Source organism: Gracilinanus agilis, chromosome 4, assembly GCF_016433145.1.
Source record: "Gracilinanus agilis isolate LMUSP501 chromosome 4, AgileGrace, whole genome shotgun sequence".
NCBI classification, from domain to species: domain Eukaryota; kingdom Metazoa; phylum Chordata; class Mammalia; order Didelphimorphia; family Didelphidae; genus Gracilinanus; species Gracilinanus agilis.
The window spans coordinates 63,656,478-63,669,764 of NC_058133.1; the positions used below are offsets into that span (position 1 = coordinate 63,656,478).

The 13,287-nt window shown below is 39.2% G+C and overlaps 1 protein-coding gene across 1 annotated transcript in view; it reads right to left on the reverse strand.

The window, feature by feature from the left end:
* Positions 1 to 838: 838 nt before the first annotated feature.
* The window catches only part of SCYL3 (SCY1 like pseudokinase 3), a 37,202-nt gene continuing 24,753 nt past the window's right edge, over positions 839 to 13,287 (reverse strand). Inside the window, exons 5-13 of the mRNA XM_044673714.1 lie at positions 12,493 to 12,549; positions 11,408 to 11,510; positions 10,243 to 10,354; positions 9,140 to 9,217; positions 7,602 to 7,741; positions 6,010 to 6,197; positions 4,075 to 4,246; positions 2,306 to 2,991; positions 839 to 1,504 (exon numbers count right to left, since the gene is read on the reverse strand). Of these exons, the coding sequence (XP_044529649.1) occupies positions 1,439 to 1,504; positions 2,306 to 2,991; positions 4,075 to 4,246; positions 6,010 to 6,197; positions 7,602 to 7,741; positions 9,140 to 9,217; positions 10,243 to 10,354; positions 11,408 to 11,510; positions 12,493 to 12,549 (1,602 nt within the window). The 3' untranslated portion in view covers positions 839 to 1,438. The remainder of the gene's footprint in view (positions 1,505 to 2,305; positions 2,992 to 4,074; positions 4,247 to 6,009; positions 6,198 to 7,601; positions 7,742 to 9,139; positions 9,218 to 10,242; positions 10,355 to 11,407; positions 11,511 to 12,492; positions 12,550 to 13,287) is intronic.

A 13,287-nucleotide genomic window follows, 5' to 3' on the forward strand; every position in this document is an offset into this window, starting at 1 on the left:
TGTGTGACCCTCACCAAGTCACTTACCCCTATTTGTCTAGCCCATAGCGTTCTCGGTCTTGGAACCAATATATATTATATGTATGTATATATATATATATATATATCCAGTAATCCTGGTCTGCCTGTCCCTCAGGCACTCTGGCCCCTGTAGAGATTGGTGCTCTTTCTCTCTTTAGAATGTAAAGTCCCTGAGGGCAGGAACATGATTTTCTTATTTATGGCTTCAAAGAATTGAATCATTGGCTGAAATCTGAAAGACATTTTTGTTGTAATGATAAAGCATTTAAGATAGGGAATTCCCTTTACTTAGGCAGGTTGGCACCTTCTCTGCATCTTAGTTTTTGCCTGGATCACTTAGCCAGTATTTGGCAGTGTCAGACTTAAATCCAGGCCTTCCTGGCTCCAAGGAAGTTCTCTCTCTTCTGTACCATTAATAAATAGGCTTTGACTTTTACTATAATAAAGTTGCATTCTAAACCAAACAGGAGTATGTATGATATATTATTCCTCAAATTCACAGCCTTGTGCCAAGAGAATACGGCAGGAGTTTCCCCTGGAGGAAGAGTACAGATCAACATTGCAAACAGCAGAAGGGGCCTTAGAAGCAATCCACTTATTGCTACAGAGATCTCCTGCACCTGGTTGGCTAACAGTGAAACTAGAGGAGCTACAAACAAAGATAGATACATTAAAAAGTTGTGTACAGGTAGGACTTTAGCATTAAGATCATGGAAAATAAGTGTTATCATGTCTTCATTCTATTTTTTTATTGAGATGTGGGTATAATTATTTATCTATGTTTTATAACAAGCAGTTGAGAATAGACTTGAAAATAATTTTTATTGGACATGTTTAAAGAATAGAAGTGATGTTCTCATTAAGAAGAACTTTGGTGTCTTTTAGAACAGTTCACAAAAGGGCCACGTTCACATGGGACCTCATCATACAGTTGCACATATAAATAAATAAATAAATTTGCCCAATCATCTGAGATATCTCATTCAAGCCCTCAGTGAGCCATTAGCAGTGGGACTTAATTCTTCTGGCTACAGGGGAAAAAATGGCACAAATTAAGTTAGTCAGAAACTAAAATTTTTGTATTTATTATCTTCAGTTTGCTAGAATTGTCCTGGAAAAATAAAAAATACAACCTTTACTTTCCACAGCCACTTGTTCTTTATGGAATCTGGCCTCACATACAAATAGGTCCTTTCTTCTAGAATCCAGTGGTTGAACTTTATTTCCACCTATGGCTTTTAGCATAGGTCTCAGTTACTCACAGCAATTGGCACAGACTGGGAAAAAAAGCTTCCTGGTACAGGAAAAATAGACTCTGTTTGGGTCATCATGACCTCTCTGCTAGGTGCCTGCTGTTGAGGTAATAATTTGTAAAACCAATATAGAAAATATTTCTGGGGTCTGCATCATGCTAGTTGTCACCAGCTACTATCATCTTCTTCCCAATTTAATTCCTCTTCTTCTCCCCAGCCTTCAGCTTCTCCCTGCAATGAGAATACATGAAAAAAAGTACTTTAAGAAGAAGTGAATGGGTCACACTTTTATATTTTGGTGCCAAAATATAATTTGATTTTCTGTAAAGCCAGAACAACTATGATCGAAACTGAACTCCGTGTCTTTCCAAAGTTCAAACCACTAAAGATCTGAAGCAATAACAAGGTATGGAAACTTATTTATAGGGACTGGTTTTATTTTCTCTACAACTTAACTCAAGCACATCAACAAAGGAATTGTTCTAAACTCACCAATGACAAAACCATATCTATTTCATTATCAGTCCTCTCCTTGCCTAGTTTGAATCAACAAACATTGTTCTCATTGACCAGCTGATCTGCAAAAAAAGTTAACTATCATTCAGTGAGTGTCTTTTCATGCAAATACTTATGGATCCCAAAGAAAGTCTGGCTTGAGCTACTTTGTACATGATGAATGAACAAGTTGTTCTTACAAACTCTATTAAAATAATGAAATTTATACCAGGATGTTTAAAAATTATTGCATTGTGGAAACGGAATTAAAAAATGTTGATAACCCCTTCCATATTTTAAGGCTTCCATCTTCCTTCTCTCACTCCTAAATTCAATTTGTTTTCTCCATTAATCTAAAAAGTGAATTTCTACCCACTTAGCTCAAAGCAGTGTTGATAACAAAGTTGGTTTAAATCCATGTGGAAAACCTTGGTTGAAAATCCTGGATCAGTAAAAATGAGTACAGCTTGTTTTACTAAAATAAGAGGTGAATTTCCCTCTAGCACCTTATATAATTTAAGAATAAATAATCCTTACCTCTGTAGCTTCTGTTGCAGCAAATTTTGACGAAAATTGCAAAGTAGTCGAGGTTTCTTCTTTGGAGACCACCCTTTCTGTCCTCAATTCAGGTAAGATTAGGAAAGCTTCTGAAGGTTTAATTTCTGGGATCATATCAGCAAACCAGTCCAACTCTGGATCTTGTATTGGTTTTCTTTTCACCTGAATAGTATATTCTTCTCCTAAACCAAATTCAGATGGAGCTTTAGGAGGCCTCTCTTGTGGTGATTTTATTTGTTTTAAATCCTCCCAGCTTTCTGGAAGGTCAGCCTTTTGGGATGGATTCACTTTTAGAGGCTTGGTCTCCATTTTGGCTAGAGGAAGGACAACAGGATCTTGCTTCTGCTCTCTTGTAGTATTATTGGGCCCAGCTGTACTGAGGCCATTCCCTGTAGATGTGTTAGTATCAGTAGGCTCAAAACCATCCCAAGTCTCCTCCAGAGTCAAGTTAGTGAACTGAGGCCTAGGAGTGTCACACGATTCCATAGGCCATATCTGTATGTCAACCATCTGGTTCTCAGAGGGCTCCTCAGGCTCACTCCAGTCTGGCCATTCCTCTCCTGATTTTTTAGAATTTGAGGAAAAGTTTGTACCGCCTCCTGAAGCACTTCTCATTGGTGGGACTCCATTCACAGAGAACTGAACAGGCTGAGGAGCCTCGTCACCTGTGGGAGAAAATAAATAAATAACCCAGGTATTGGCTTGTATGAGATTGTGACAGGGGTTTCTTTATGAATCTCAAGGCACAGAAATCTAAGAGTAGTTGACACTTGATGCTGTTTTGGCAGAAATTAAATTCTAGGTCTTTAAATAAATGTTCAATCTTTATATGTGTCTTCCATCTCTAAATTTTCAATTAAAAACGAGTGGCACCTAAGAAATGGGTAACTACTCTATTTTTGAAATGCAGAGTCCTTAAATTAGAAAACTTCTACACTTCAGAGAGTTGCTCTTAACTATCATAAGCCCCAAAATTTAGAAATACAGTCAGACCTCTAAAAGCAATCCAGGCAACTAAAGAATGACGTGCTTCTTTGCTCCTTCAGTAAGGAAGCAATACTAACAAATGGTAGCTTGTAAGATTTACAGACTTCTTTCTGTTCATTCCCACTATTTCTGCCCAGTCAGTATAATGAAATAATATTCATTAACACAGGTGGTGGCATCACTTCCTTGTTAAAGATGAGGGAAGTTAAGTGGCCTGGCCCTGAAGACCTCCCCCCCCCCCCATCTCCCAGTTTTCACCCATAGACACTTTGGTGTATTTTCCCCTGTGTAGGAAGTGGTAGCTCAAGTGTACAATGTTAGATAGGGCTCTAATACCTATTGGTGAATTATCTCAAAAGCATCTTTCATTGTCCCAAAATCTGTCTGCATTTTAGAGCAGAAAACAAGGGTTGTCCTTTAAAGTTCTAGGTTTCATATTCAGTTGACATCAAGGAGATGAAGTAGGTCTAAAGAAGTTTCTTGACCTTGTTGACAGAAGTTGAAAACATTTAGCACACAAAGACAAGGACCTTTTTAAAAAAAATCTTTACCTTCTTTCTTAGAATTGATACTAAGTATCAGTTCCAAGACATAAGAGAGCAGACTCGCCCAGAATCACACAACTATAAAGTGTCTGAAACCAGATTTGAACCCAGAACTTACCATCTCTAGGCCTGGCTCTCTATTCGCTGAGCCACCCAGCCGCCCTAAGAGTAGGACCTTTGAAAGATTCCACTCCACATCATCTTTCACTTATTTACCTTCTGGAGAAAGATCAGCTATTTTTGTAAAACTTGGTGCTGTGCGTTTGAATATTTTGGTTCTTTCTCCTCCGACGACCACCTCTGGTCCAAGTAGAGACACCAGCACAGCCAGGCTGTGAAGGGTTATGGCTACAATGGAATCATTGGTATCACGCAAGCCCAACAAAACCTAGGGCAGAATCAAAGGTCAATCAATGTACGTGCACGGAAAAGGATTGTAATGGTTCTCTTCTCATTTCTCCTTTAAATTCTCATCTCCATCAGCCAGATTTTTGGTCCTTGTATTCCACTGTTACCTACTCATCTAGAGACATTTTGATGTCTCCCTCTTCACAGAATCACAGAATTGGAAATGGCCTTGGCAGCTATCTACTTCTATCTACCAACTTTCCCCTAAAATCCAACAGAGGCAGAATCCATGACTTCCCAAGGCAGCCCTAACTTAAAGCCTAAATCTGTTCTCATTTCTTGCTAAGTACTGCCTGCCCACTGAAGCCAACTGGTAGCACTCTCTTAGCCCTGAAATCTTTTCTCTGGGTGACCATCTCCAGTTCCTTGAACCAATCCTCATTCAAGTTATAACTAACCTACTGCTTTGGCCTCTTCTAGATCCTCTCCAATTCATCAGTATTCTTCCTAAGATATAAATGTGTACTCAGAATAAAACACAGTATTTCATGAAAGGAAAAAAGAATAGAATAGAGGGACTATTTTCTCTTTATTCCAGGAAGCTATCTCTAATATTATATCCCAATTATCATTAGCCTTTTGGCTGATACGTGCATATCAAACTAAATTTCTAGTTCACTAAAACTCCCCTTTTCTTCATCAATATTATTCATGATTGTACCATCAGGATTTTTTCCACTTCTAAGAACTTTCTCTTCCTCAATCTTTTTTTCCCTTTTAGAGTCTTGGTTTACAACTATTCATTTACTCTCACCCAATAATATAAACAATACTAGCAGTATTATAAAAGGAAAAGAGCAAAAGCAGGAGCTGTTGCCAAAGCAGCTCATAATTCCTGAGGGAATTATCTTTGGGGAGCAGTTGATCTCTGGAAGAAGTTGAGAGAGAGTCTGGACTGAATGAGTTTGACCATTTCTCCCTCTTCTTGTGGCTGTCCTGGTACAACTGTGTTCCTGTGATCCTGAGTTCCTGTTTGTGTATCCAGTTACTTCTAATTGACAGAGACTCCTACAGAGCTGTTGAAGCCAACTGTCAGTGAAATCCTCTCCCTCTGAGCCCTCGCTCCTGCTTACCATCCAGCCTTTTCCAACTCTAGTCACCATCTAAGGGGGGAAATTTGGTTAGTGAGGTATTGTAGGAGCTGGGACTTTTAGGCAGAGAGAGAGTGTTGTTAGAGCAGATAACAACTTTAAGAAGACAACTACTGGATTTTGGTAGGAGGTTTACTTTCGGTATTTAGTCAGATCATCCCAATTCACTTCCCTTCCTTTGAATAAATCCTGTTTTACGTCATTTGGGTATCCTGCTAGATTTTTCTTGTTGGCCTTCACAAACCTGTATTACTTCTGATAACTGGCCCTAAGAAACAATCTGAAACCCTATACCACCAAAAGTAACTAATTTAGGTACTTTATTTCAGTAGGCATCTTAATAATCCCTTTTTATGAAATGTTTTATAAATAAAAAGTTTATTCTAAAGAATCACTCCATGAAAAACTGATTTTTCTTGTGTAGATAAAAAATTCAGAGTTGCCGATTTTAAAATTCATAAAGTTTAGATAGCAGAGATTAGATTTAGATTTTTTTGCCCCTTGCATTCCACTGTTTCTAGTCCCAATTTCTTCCCCTTTCCTACCCACTTTTAGATAAGGATATGAAATTGTATTTATTTAACTTTTAATTCAAACAATAGTACCCTGCATTTGGTGATTTCCCACTAATGCTAGTCTTGTGCACTCTGACCTGTGGCAAGATGACTTTTTTTAGCTGCTCCTGAGTGAAGTATTTTGCATAGGCATCTATGTGAGACAGAAGCACCATCCGGACATGTTCTTCATGAACTTCAAAGAGCTTCAAAAGCACAGGGATCACTTGGGCTTGAAACAGAGCTGGTGAAAGCAAACAACCCGTCCGTTTCTCTCCCTGCTTATCTAGTTTAAGAAATGGTGAATGGTACAAATGGAAAAATATTTCATTTTAATAAAAAGTAGCCTTAGAGCTTGGTATAACTACACAAATAAACTACAAAGGACAGTCCAAATTCTTTTCTGAGATAATCTTGCTTTTTCTGTAATACATGTGACAGTGGACTAGCAGGCTCTCCCCCACTACAGATTTCTTCTCCCTATCTATTCAGGCTGGCCTGGCCATCCTTTCCATCTATGAAATAAATGATGTATTACTGCCCAGCAGCTCTGCCCCTGCTTCTCCTAACTCTACCTACAGCAGAAAGGATAGTTTTGAGGGTAAAACAAATCAGAGCATTTATTCTAAGGTCTCCTTGAGGAGAAAGAGCAGCATACTATTCCTTCATCAGAGACTTAAGGCTAATAGAGGATGACATCAAAAGATTGTTTCTTGGAAGGGAAGTTGGAGAAGTAATGAGTGCGCAGGAAATGTAAAAGGAAGGGTCCCTGTACTGCTACCAGGGGAAGAAGGAGCGACTTTCACTAGCCTGGACAGATGTAACCTGTGATCCATACCTCAAAGCTCTAGACTTTCATAAACCAGTTTCAAACTTTGGAAGCTGCCTCCCAAAGCACAGCTCTTTAACTTGTTTTGCCTCTACTTAGCCTCCTCATGGAATCTCAGACTATAGGTCATGTTTTGATTGTCACAGAAGGCCTCAGAAGGCAACAGTGAGTATTTTTCATGAGCATTCTCTTCTTTCCTATCTCTCCAGTATTGTTTCATTCTCTGATGATGTGGGATGGCCTCTGTCCTCAGCAAAGCCAATCAATCCTTTCACTCTCTTGGGAGTAATTTTAACAAATAGCTAATCATCTCAGAATAATACAAGAAAAGCAATTATTGGCTCCAAAGTGGGCATGTTCTAATAGGGTCTACCTTTACCAAACTATTTCAAAAATGAGAATGCTCTTAGCCTTTATTGTTAAAATATCCTGATACTATATTAAATCAACTCTAAAATGTTACTGATTTTTAAACTTGAAATATTTACTGTTTTTCAGACCACAATGTCTTTTGGTCTCAAGACCCTGGGAAGTATCTTAAACTCACAAGTTGGGAATTCATGATAATTGTCCTAGTTCTATTACTGATGAAGAGTTATTGTCACCTCTGCGTTCCTTAGTTTTCCCTGCCAAGATGTGAGAACAGTGAATCAATACTGGCTGTAAATACTTCATGTAAAATGAAATTTGGTATAAGGCAAAATATACCTTATAATATGTAATCTAAGCCCCATATCTCACAGGTGTGCAATAAAATTCCAGAATAATCTTTGCAAAATAGATATTGTATCATGGAAAAATCTAGCCACTGGTTCATAATAATTCAAATTTTTAGCTATCAAAAATGCTTAAAATATTCACCTTTCTTTGGGCCAAGCAAGTGAGGAAGGAAACTTTTGACAGCTACTGGTTCTGCAAACACCAGTTGGTTAAGCAGAAGAGGGACCAATCTTGAAGCTATCAGTTCCTGTGACAAGCCGCTGACTCTATCGAGAAGAAATCTACAGACCAAAAAAAGAAGCTTGAGAAAGGGTTGGTGACATTTGATCTACTCATTTAGGTTTTCAACCTCAAAATTTCCTCATTCTGCCTGATGCCATCTGTGAAACTTAGCTGTGGAAGAGTAACAATTTGCTCTCCAAGGACTTTATTAAAAAGAAAAAAAAATACATGCTTCCTAGAGGCAAAGTACAAGATAAGCATTTATGGACACTGAAAAGTCCAGAAAAGAAACAGGAAAAATAACTGCTATCTTTTCTTCTGAATTGGTTAATTGCTTTCTAGTCTAAAAAAAAAAAAAGATACTTCTTCAAATCTGAACAGATTAGGATATAACTTTTTAAAGAAGTCCAATATGAAAAATGAGTAAAATTAAAGTGGTGGCTCATGGTATAACACATAACCCATGTCCTAGAACGGGGATGGTGAACCTAAGCTACATGTGCCAAAGATGGCATGCGGGTTTTCCCCCGTGGAGTTGCTCCCTTCTCCTGAACAGAGCCCTCGGGCCACTTCCCTCCCTAACTCCCTCCCTTGTCCTGGGACTCTCTTCCCTTCAGGAGAGAAGGCTGAGACTGAGGGGGAAGACTCAGTGCCCAGGCCTTTGAGGAAAAGCAGGCTGAGCTCCCACCACAAGCTGTGTGCAGCCACCCTGGCTGGCAGGCAGGCAGGCAGGCAGGAAACAGCAGTGGAGGCTTGTGCTGAATACCCCATTTCCAACCAACTTCTAGCCTGTAGCTCCTCCTTCGCTTTTAATTTCCAAACTATCCCAGGGAGGGCCCACTGCTATACCAAGACCCCCCCACCCCCAACAGAGTGTTATTGAGTACACATGTGCTGGCTCACTGAAGGGAAACAAAGTCCAAGACTCCGCCCCCTCCAAGACTTGGGGGGAGCACAAGGCCCACTGGCAGTGCCACCCTCACCTGGAAGACTTCAGGCCAGGCAGACTGCAGCCAGGCCACAATCACTGGTAAAGCAATTCTTGTAAACCCAGACTTGACCTGAACCCAGATCAGGATTGGGTGCCCCACAGGACAATTTTGATTTAAAAAAAAAAAAAAAAAAAAAAAAAAGGGGGAAGCTTGAATATTCTAGGACCCTCTGGAATAAAGCTGCCTCTCCTCCCCCCAGTCGAATGGTGGCGGGACTTGCTGGCCCAAGAATCTCTCCCACCTGGCTTTTCCTGAAGAGAGCTGCCTAAGGTGGTCAACAACATCCTGAAAAGTAGACCCTCCTTCATACAGGATCCACCAGGGTGGGGTGGGGGGCCTGCAGGGCATGACATGTCTCTAAAGATTCCTAAAAGATTTGCCATCACTGCCCTAGGACATGTCTTCCCCTATAGCCCTGATTTTACATGACTTAAAGAATTTAACATCTCACTTTGTTTTACTTACTTAAAAAATTCAGTTTTTTCTTCTTCACTCTTTAATGTTAAACTCTTCAGGAAATTCACAATTTCTAGGAAATCATTTCTACATATAAAAAAATTAAAGATAAAGGTTATATAAAGGGAGAAAAAATAGAAACTATACAATAATTAGTTTCAATATATGTCTCTCAATTAAGTATTATAGGTCAGGAGGCCTCTAGTCTTTAGAGAGCTGTAGAAAAATCCCATAAAAAATGAATACAAAGGAATGCTATCCACCTTCAGAGAAAGAACTGTTGACATCAGAATGCAGATCAAAGCACATGATTTTTCACTTTAGTTTATTTGGATTTTTATTTTGAGGTTTTGGTTTTATATTTATATTCTCTTAGAAAAAGGAACAATGTAGAAATATGCTTTGCATGATAATACATGTATGACCCAGATCAAACTGCTTGCTAGTTCTGGGAAGGGGAGGGAAAGAATAGAGGGAGACAATTTGGATCACATAACTTCAGAAAACTTTTGTGGAAATTTATTACTTTATTAAACAAAAAAATGAACACAAAGGAAACTGAAAGGAAGGCCAGGATTTTTTGGGTTTAAGTTCTGGATTAGCTGCCCCAAAGGACAATTTTGTTTTTTTAAAAAACTGTGCCTTGCCACTGTGACCTTGGGCTAATGATTTTAATTGCTCTGAACCTCATTTTTATTATTTGGGAAATGGTATAATCATAACACCTGCTCAGCTCACCTCACAGGGTTGTTACACAGAATCAAAAAAAATATGTGAAAGGCACTTTACAAAGGCAGTGTAGTATTCATTAAATTTCTTTTTCGTTTGCAACTATGATTTTCAAGACATGGTTGTAGTTAATTCTATTGAATGATCATGCACAGAAGCAGGCTGCAATTTTTAAGCTCAGACCCTCAGAACAGTACTACCTGCCAAGTTAAAGATGCTAAATCTCCATGCCTCGAAAGCTCTGTTTTCCTCTTCATTGGTCCCTGATGACCTCTGCTAAATGAAGATTATATTTTGGTCTAATGTGTTTAATGATCTCCAAACCAATTACATAAACTATATAAAAGGAAGGAGGCAATCAGTAGAATCAGAGATTTCCTCACCTAAAGAAGTCATGAGACAATAAGGTACAGAGTGCCGGCCGACCCTCTGGATCAGGGTTCAAGAGTGTTGAGCGCAAGGTTTGCTGGAAGCCCAAGAGGCTATCTGTTGAAACTGCAATTCAAATCCACAGTTAGTTTCCATTCCCATCTCCCCTCCTCCTTTCAAATAGATGCCTCTAAAGCTGACTTACAGGTAGCAAAAACCCAAAGTCCTAGCTTTTTGCTAGGTAGCTCCCATTGAGGTCATTTTGGCAGCAGATGTTGCCAAATTCACTAAAGCAAGAGGCAGTGTTACAGCACAGTGCACCCTCCGTTTCTGTGACTACCATGTTACTCCTCATTTCTCTGGTCTCGTTTACATTCTATCAGTTATATACAAAAAGGGTGGTGGGAGAATGAGTGAGCTTGAGAATTATCAAAGATTTAAAATCTGGAGGTTCTAATTTAAAGGTCTCAGCAGCTTCTGATGTCGCCACATTAGGGAACACGGCTCTGGCACTGGCCGGAGAAGAAATAACCATTCAGTTTCTGTCAGGGAGGAGACTGACAAAACACAGGCCAACAACGGTGAATAATTAGCAAACGTGGAGGAGTTGCAGGCCAGGGAAGACTGCTACAGAGGCCCCAAAAGCTTACAGAGAGACTAGGAAGGACAGAAGAAAATGCAATGGCCTAAACAGTTAAGCTGAAGGGTCAAAAGGGAAGAAAATGGCAAGATACAGCAAGAAGAAATCAAAAGGATCCGGAGAGAAGGAAATCAAGAAAACTTCATCTTGGTCTAGAAAGATTTTTTTTGTTTGTTTGAAAAGTTTAAGCTTTTGCTTCAGTCTTCAGATCCTGCAACTTCTAATAAGGCCACCTGCTGGTTGGTGTTGAGTATTGACCCATGACTAGGTCTTGAGTCTTTCTACCCCAAACTGTGTGGGTCACTTACAGTATTAACAGCTTGGCCATCTTGGTTTTTTCAGAATTCCTACTTACCACAAAATAAGAAAATGATGGGTTCTGCACTATTAAAAATGCTACTAATTTCTACTCTATATGGGTTATACTAGAGATGAAAAGTTATCTTATGATGACTATAGATTAGACTCCCATTGGAAACACACAAAGAAGAGTGACTACCTACCTATCTCACGGAGCCAATAATGCAATCTCAACTCACCCTGTTCACCTAGGATTGTGAGCACATTTTCCACCATTATTCCAAATGAATAGGCATCTCGGGCATGTCCATTTTTCTCCGGCAAAATTCTGAATTCTGCAGACTGAAAGTATTAAAAATCCTCAAGCCAGGATGTCTGCTTTGTATAAATCAGACACAAAATCTTTGCCATAGTACCTTCACTACTGATTACAAAAGAACTGTTAGAACCAATTTGATTCATTTCAAAGCTAGCTAGAGTCAAAGGGCTGGGCTTCTATTGCCTATACAATACTGTATTATGTTGTTGGGTATTCTATGAGCATTATAGAGAGGAAAATATGATAATTCAGCATAAAAACTATTTGCTTTAAAACTTACTATTAGGGGGCAGCTGGGTAGCTCAGTGGAGTGAGAGTCAGGCCTAGAGACAGGAGGTCCTAGGTTCAAATCTGGCCTCAGCCACTTCCCAGCTGTGTGACCCTGGGCAAGTCACTTGACCCCCATTGCCCACCCTTACCAATCTTCCACCTATGAGACAATACACCGAAGTACAAGGGTTAAAAAAAAAAAAACTTACTATTAATAAGTAAATAAATTAAGCATCTACTCTATGCCAAACACTGTCCTATATGCTAGGCAAATAAAACAAAAGAGCTTACATGGAAAAGCTTTGCAAAGAGTTTACAGGTAAACATTCCCCTTAGAGAAAACATGACATTTCCTATTCACATACATCTGCAATTAATCCCTAAAAATCAACATCCCATTTAGGTAGATGAGTGCCTGGGCAAAAGCCAAGTAGGTCTGAGAAAATTCCCTAATTTGTGACTTTTCGTAAGAAAACATCCATAGGACTGGTTTCAACAATCAGCATTATCCATACTCCAAGGTCTTCTAAATTTAAACATATGTGTCAAAAAAGAAATCTTGTCCCTTCTTTTCATCTTCAGCCCTAAGAGCTGCCCCAAGAAGCTATTTTAAGCCAGTAGGAAAAAGGCAACGACAGCCCAATTAGAGTGAAGTAAAGAAATATGAAGTGCTTTTTGTTGCTATTATTGGTTTTAACTATAAATCTCCATTAGTCCTAACATATGTAAACGTACCATTTCTTCAGGAGGGACAGATCCCTGGTCTCTCAATGACTGAATGCTTCTCAGAAACTGAGGAAAAAACAAAAACAAAAAATCAGGGCAAATATTTCAAACACTCAGGGACATGCTTAGTGACCTTCTAATCAAGCTAAGAAATATGAGCAAAGTAATGAAAAACAAGAAGCAGTGCCCAATCTTCAATAACTTCCATTACCTACACAATTAAAACTGGTTGTAGACTGAACAGAAAGTTCTTATTTAGCTGATCCTTTGGAACCCTACAGATGACCAAGAACCGTAATTCTGGTTTTTATTAAAGAAAACAAGACTGGAAGATAAATCAATAAGTATTTATTCCATGCTTACTCTGTGCTGCCAGGTACTTTGCTAGGTGCTTGAGAGGCAAAGACACAAAGGAAACTTTATTCTGTTGAAGCTTCCCTGCATCTTACTCTAACACTTGTAAGTTAGAATATCACTTACCCTTGCCCCTACCCTACCTACTACCTTATGGCCGTAACAAATGTAAGAGGATATTTATGGCATAAAGCTAGGCTACAATAAGCTTTCCTGAATAAACTAATAATTTACACCATAACTATGACGTGCCTCGTATGAAGCTAAGCCTTGTAAGAGTATATAAAAGAAGGGGGCAGCTGGGTGGCTCTGGATTGAGAGCCAGGCCCAGAGACCTGAGTTCTGTATAAATGCAGATTTTGAACCTTGGACTTCATCCCCCAGAAGTCCCTTAGTATTTCCCAAATTTCCCTTTAATCTCTTCTGCGCCTCCACGTTTGCATAGTCACG